The 6,538-nt window shown below is 54.6% G+C and overlaps 1 protein-coding gene across 1 annotated transcript; it reads left to right on the top strand.

The window, feature by feature from the left end:
* Positions 1-3,418: 3,418 nt before the first annotated feature.
* Positions 3,419-5,804, top strand: LOC135566189 (uncharacterized; the record flags this gene model as incomplete). Its single annotated transcript, XM_065014017.1, has 2 exons — positions 3,419-5,194; positions 5,277-5,804. Coding segments are annotated over 2 exons (2,304 nt in total), but the record flags the coding sequence as incomplete, so codon positions are not given.
* Between the last annotated feature and the right edge of the window lie 734 nt (positions 5,805-6,538).

The raw sequence follows: 6,538 nt of genomic DNA, 5'->3' as shown, positions 1-6,538 counted from the left end.
GACAGAGAGAGAGAGAGAGAGAGAGAGAGAGAGAGAGAGAGAGAGAGAGAGAGAGAGAGAGAGAGAGAGAGAGAGAGAGAGAGAGAGAGAGAGAGAGAGAGAGAGAGAGAGAATAATATTCAGCCTGGCACTGAGAAGCCAGAATATCAGCTCATCTGAGTGAATGGAGGGAGGGAGGGAGGGAGGGAGAATAATATTCAGCCTGGCACTGAGAAGCCAGAATATCAGCTCATCTGAGTGAATGGAGGGAGGGAGGGAGGGAGGGAGGGAGGGAGGGATGGAGGGAGAGGGGGAAGAGATAGAGAGAGAGAGAGATAGAGAGAGAGAGGAGAGAGAGAGAGAGAGAGAGGGAGAGAGAGAGAGAGCAGCAAGATTTGAGACCTGTTGCCATGAGAAAGGGGCAACCAGTGAAGAACAAACACCATTGTAAATACAACCCATATTCATGCTCATTTATTTTATCTTGTGTCCTTTAACCATTTGTACATTGTTTAAAAACTGTATATATATAATATGACATTTGTAATGTCTTTATTGTTTTGAAACTTCTGTATGTGTAATGTCTACTGTTGATTTTTATTGTTTATTTTGTATATTATCTACCTCACTTGCTTTTGCAATGTTAACACATGTTTCCCATGCCAATAAAGCCCCTTGAATTGAATTGAATTGAGAGGGACAGGGAGGGAGGGAGGGAGGGAGAGAGAGAGAGAGAGAGAGAGACAGAGAGGGGAGAGAGAGAGAGAGACAGAGAGAGAGAGAGAGAGAGAGAGAGAGAGAGAGAGAGAGAGGGGGGAGAGGGGAGAGAGGGGAGAGAGAGAGACAGAGAGAGACAGAGAGAGAGCGAGAGAGAGAGAGAGAGAGAGAGAGAGAGAGATGGAGACATTAACTATTTGCACATCGTTGTAACATTGTATACAGCCATAATGTGACATTTGAAATGTCTCTATTCCTTTGGAACTTGTGTAACGTTTACTGTTCATTTGAATTATTTATTTCCACTTTTTGTTTATCATCTATTTCACTTGCTTTGGCAATATAAACATGTTTCCCATGCCAATAAAGACCTTTGAATTGAATTAAGAGAGTGAGAGCGAGACAGAGTACAGAGACAGAGACAGAGACAGAGACAGACTACAGAAACAGAGACAGACTACAGAGACAGAGACAGAGACAGAGACAGAGACAGACTACAGAGACAGAGACAGAGACAGACTACAGAGACAGAGACAGAGACAGACTACAGAGACAGAGACAGAGACAGACTACAGAAACAGAGACAGACTACAGAGACAGAGACAGAGACAGACTACAGAAACAGAGACAGACTACAGAGACAGATACAGACTACAGTTGACAGAGACAGACTACAGAAACAGAGACAGACTACAGAGACAGAGACAGAGACAGACTACAGAGACAGAGACAGACTACAGAAACAGAGACAGACTACAGAGACAGAGACAGAGACAGACTACAGAGACAGAGACAGACTACAGAAACAGAGACAGACTACAGAGACAGATACAGACTACAGAGACAGAGACAGAGACATACTACAGAAACAGAGACAGAGACAGACTACAGAAACAGAGACAGACTACAGAGACAGATACAGAGACAGAGACAGACTACAGAAACAGAGACAGACTACAGAGACAGACTACAGAGACAGAGACAGAGACAGACTACAGAAACAGAGACAGACTACAGAGACAGATGACAGAGACAGACTACAGAGACTGAGACTGAGACAGAGACAGAGACAGAGACAGACTACAGACGACAGAGACAGACTACAGACGACAGAGACAGACTACAGAGACAGAAACAGAGACAGAGACAGAGACAGACTACAGAAACAGAGACAGACTACAGAGACAGATACAGATACAGAGACAGACTACAGAGACAGAGACAGAGACAGACTACAGAGACAGAGACAGAGACAGACTACAGAGACAGAGACAGAGACAGACTACAGAAACAGAGACAGACTACAGAGACAGATACAGACTACAGAGACAGAGACAGCGACAGACTACAGAGACAGAGACAGACTACAGAGACAGAGACAGAGACAGACTACAGAGACAGAGACAGAGACAGATACAGACTACAGAGACAGAGACAGACTACAGAGACAGAGACAGAGACAGACTACAGAGACAGAGACAGATACAGACTACAGAGACAGAGACAGAGACAGAGACAGACTACAGAGACAGAGACAGACTACAGAAAAAGAGACAGACTACAGAGACAGATACAGACTACAGAGACAGAGACAGAGACAGACTACAGAAACAGAGACAGACTACAGAGACAGATACAGACTACAGACTACAGAGACTGAGACTGAGGCTGAGACAGAGACAGAGACAGAGACAGAGACAGACTACAGACGACAGAGACAGACTACAGAGACAGAGACAGAAACAGAGACAGAGACAGAGACAGACTACAGAAACAGAGACAGAGACAGAAACAGAGTACAGAGACAGACTACAGAGACTGAGACATAAATAGAGACAGAGACAGAGACAGAAACAGAGTACAGAGACATACTACAGAGACTGAGACAGAGACAGAGACAGACTACAGAGACAGAGACAGACTACAGAGACAGATACAGACTACAGAGACAGACTACAGAGACTGAGACAGAGACAGACTACAGAAACAGAGACAGAGACAGAGACAGAGACAGATACAGACTACTGAGACAGAGACAGAGACAGACTACAGAAACAGAGACAGAGACAGAGACAGAGACAGACTACAGAGACAGAGACAGATACAGACTACAGAAACAGAGACAGAGACAGAGACAGACTACAGAGACAGAGACAGACTACAGAGACAGAGACAGAGACAGACTACAGAAACAGAGACAGACTACAGAGACAGAGACAGAGTATAGAGACAGACTACAGAGACAGAGACAGACTACAGAAACAGAGACAGACTACAGAGACAGAGACAGAGTATAGAGACAGACTACAGAGACGGAGACAGAGACAGAGACAACTGCCCCTCCACCTCCACCTGTTCCCTGCCCCCTCCACCTCCACCTCCACCTGCCCCCTTCCCTCCAACTCCAATTCCACCTGCCCCTCTACCTCAACCTGCTACATGCCCCCCCCACCTGCCCCTCCATCTCCACCACCTGCCCTCCACCTCCACCTACTCCCACCACCTCCTCCCCCAATTGTCCCCTCCACCTCCACCTCCACCTCCACCTGCCCCCTGCCCCTCCACCTCCACCTGCCCCCTGCCCCTCCAACTCCACCTACCCCCGCCCCCTCCTCCTCCACCTCCCCTTCACCTCCATCTGCCACCTGCCCTCCACCTGCCCTCCAACTCCACCTGCCCCCTTCACCTCCACCTGCCCCTCCACCCACCTCCTCCTTTCCAGCTCCACCTCCACCTGCCCCTCCACCTTCACCTGCTCCCCTGCCTGCCTCCACCTGCCCTCCACCTCCACCTGACCCCTCCACCGTCACCTACCCCTGCTCCTCCACCTGGCCCCTCCACCTCCACCTGCCCCACCTTCCCCTCCACCTGCACCTGCTCCCAACCCTTCACCTCCACCTGCCCTCCAGCTCCACCTCCACCTGCTCCCCTGCCCACACCAGCTCCACCTGCCCCCTCCAGCTCCACCTGCCCCCTCCAGCTCCACCTGCCCCCTCCACCTCCAACTGCTCCCTGCCCCCACCAGCTCCACCTGCTCCTCCAGCTCCACCTGCCCTCCAACTCCACCTGCTCCCTGCCCCCACCAGCTCCACCTGCCCACTCCACCTCCACCTGCCCCTCCAGCTCCATCTGCCCCCTCCTCCATCTGCTCCCTGCCCTCCAGCTCCACCTGCCCCCTCCACCTCCACCTGCTCCCTGCCCCACCAGCTCCACCTGCCCCACCTACACCGGTCCCCTTCACCTCCAGCTGTCCCTCCACCTGCACCTGCTCCCTGCCCTTTCACCTCCAGCTCCACCCTGCTCCCTGCCCTCCGCCTCACACCTGTCCCCTTCACCTCCACCTGTCCCCTCCAGCTCCACCTGCCCTCTCCACCTCCACCTCCACCCTGCTCCCTGCCCCCACCAGCTCCACCTGCCCTCCCTCCACCTCCAGCTCGACCTTCCCCCTCCACCTCCACCTGCTCCCCTGCCCCCACCAGCTCCACCTACCCCTTCACCTCCACCTGCCCCCTCCAGCTCCACCTGCCCCTCCACCTACACCTGTCCCCTTCACCTCCATCTGCCCCTCCACCTACACCTGTCCCCTTCACCTCCACCTGCCCCCTCCACCTACACCTGCTCCCTGCCCCCACCAGCTCCACCTGCCCTCTCCACCTACACGTGTCCCCACCTCCACCTTCCCCTCCACCTCCACCTGCTCCCTGCACCTACGAGCTCCACCTACCCCCTTCACCTCCACCTGCCCCTCCAGCTCCACCTGCCCTCCACCTCCACCTACCCCTGCCCCCACCAGCTCCACCTGCCCCCTCCACCTACACCTGTCCCCTTCACCTCCACCTGTCCTCCACCTGCACCTGCTCCCTGCCCCTTCACCTCCAGCTCCACCTGCCCCTGCCCTCCACCTACACCTGTCCCCTTCACCTCCACCTGTCCCCTCCAGCTCCACCTGCCCTCTTCACCTCCACCTCCACCTGCTCCCTGCCCCCACCAGCTCCACCTGCCCTCCTCCACCTCCAGCTCCACCTGCCCTCCACCTCCACCTGCTCCCTGCCCCCACCAGCTCCACCTACCCCTTCACCTCCACCTGCCCCCTCCAGCTCCACCTGCCCCCTCCACCTACACCTGTCCCCTTCACCTCCACCTGCCCCCTCCACCTACACCTGTCCCCTTCACCTCCACCTGCCCCTCCACCTACACCTGCTCCCTGCCCCCACCAGCTCCACCTGCCCCTCCACCTACATGTGTCCCCTTCACCTCCACCTTCCTCCACCTCCACCTGCTCCCTGCACCCACCAGCTCCACCTACCCCCTTCACCTCCACCTGCCCCTCCAGCTCCACCTGCCCCTCCACCTCCACCTACTCCTGCCCCCACCAGCTCCACCTGCCCCCTCCACCTTCACCTGTCCCCTTCACCTCCACCTGTCCCCTCCACCTGCACCTGCTCCCTGCCCCTTCACCTCCAGCTCCACCTGCTCCCTGCCCCCTCCACCTACACCTGTCCCCTTCACCTCCACCTGTCCCCTCCAGCTCCACCTGCCCCCTCTCCACCTCCACCTCCACCTGCCCCTGCCCCCACCAGCTCCACCTGCCCCTCCACCACATACCTCCAGCTCCACCTGCCCCCTCCACCTCCACCTGCTCCCTGCCCCCACCAGTTCCACCTGCCCCGCCACCTCCACATGCCCTCCAGCTCCACCTACCCCTCCACCTCCACCTGCTCCCTGCCCCCACCAGTTCCACCTGCCCCCTTCACCTCCACCTGCCCCCTTCACCTCCACCTGCCCCCTCCAGCTACACCTGCCCCCTCCAGCTCCACCTGTCCCCTTCACCTCCACCTGCCCTCCAGCTCCACCTGCCCCCTTCACCTCCACCTGCCCCCTCCAGCTCCACCTGCCCACTTCACCTCCACCTGCCCCCTTCACCTCCACCTGCCCTCCAGCTCTACCACCTCCACCTGCCCCTCCAGCCCACCTGCCCCTTCACCTCCACCTGCTCCATGCCCCCACCAGCTCCACCTTCGCCCTCCACCTCCACCTGCCCCTCCACGGTGGCCTTTCTCAATAGCAAGGCTATGCAAGACTTTATAGGCATGGGAAACATATGTTAACATTGCCAAAGCAAGTGAAGTAGATCATATACAAATGTGAAATAAACAATAAACACAGTAAACATTACACTCACAGAAGTTTCAAAGAATAAAGACATTTCCAATGTCATATTATGTATATATACAGTACAATGTAACGATGTACAAATGGTTAAAGTACAAAAGGGAAACTAAATAAGAGTCACTCTCTCTCTCACTTTCTCTGTCAGTCTTCTGTCTCTATCTCTCTCTTTTCCAGTGCTGTCTGTCTGCTGTCTGTCTATCTTCTTCTCTCTCTGTCTGTATGCTGTCTCTCTCTTTCTGTCTGCTGTCTGTCTGCTGTCTGTCTGCTGTCTCTCTCTCTCTCTCTCTCTCTCTCTCTCTCTCTCTGTCTGCATGCCCCTCTCTCTCTCTCTCTCTCTCTCTCTCTCTCTGCCTCTCTCTCTCTCTCTCTGTCTGCATGCCTCTCTCTCTGTCTGTCGCTGTCTGTCTGCTGTCTCTCTCTCTGTCTGTATGCCGTCTTCTGTCTGTCTAATGTATGTCTGCTGTCTGTCTGCTGTCTCTCTCTCTCTCTCTCTCTGTCTGTCTGCTGTCTCTCTCTCTGTCTCTCGTCTGTATGCTGCTGCCTCTCTGTCTGTCTACTGTCTGTCTGCTGTCTGTCTGCTGTCTCTCTCTCTCTGTCTGTATGCTGTCTTCTTCTCTGTCTGTATGCTGTCTTCTCTCTGTCTGTCTACTGTCTGTCTGCTGTCTGTCTG

Source organism: Oncorhynchus nerka, unplaced genomic scaffold (genome assembly GCF_034236695.1).
Source record: "Oncorhynchus nerka isolate Pitt River unplaced genomic scaffold, Oner_Uvic_2.0 unplaced_scaffold_6700, whole genome shotgun sequence".
NCBI lineage: Eukaryota > Metazoa > Chordata > Actinopteri > Salmoniformes > Salmonidae > Oncorhynchus > Oncorhynchus nerka.
The sequence above is the reverse complement of the archived record's forward strand: the minus strand, read 5'-3'. Positions and strand labels throughout refer to the sequence as shown.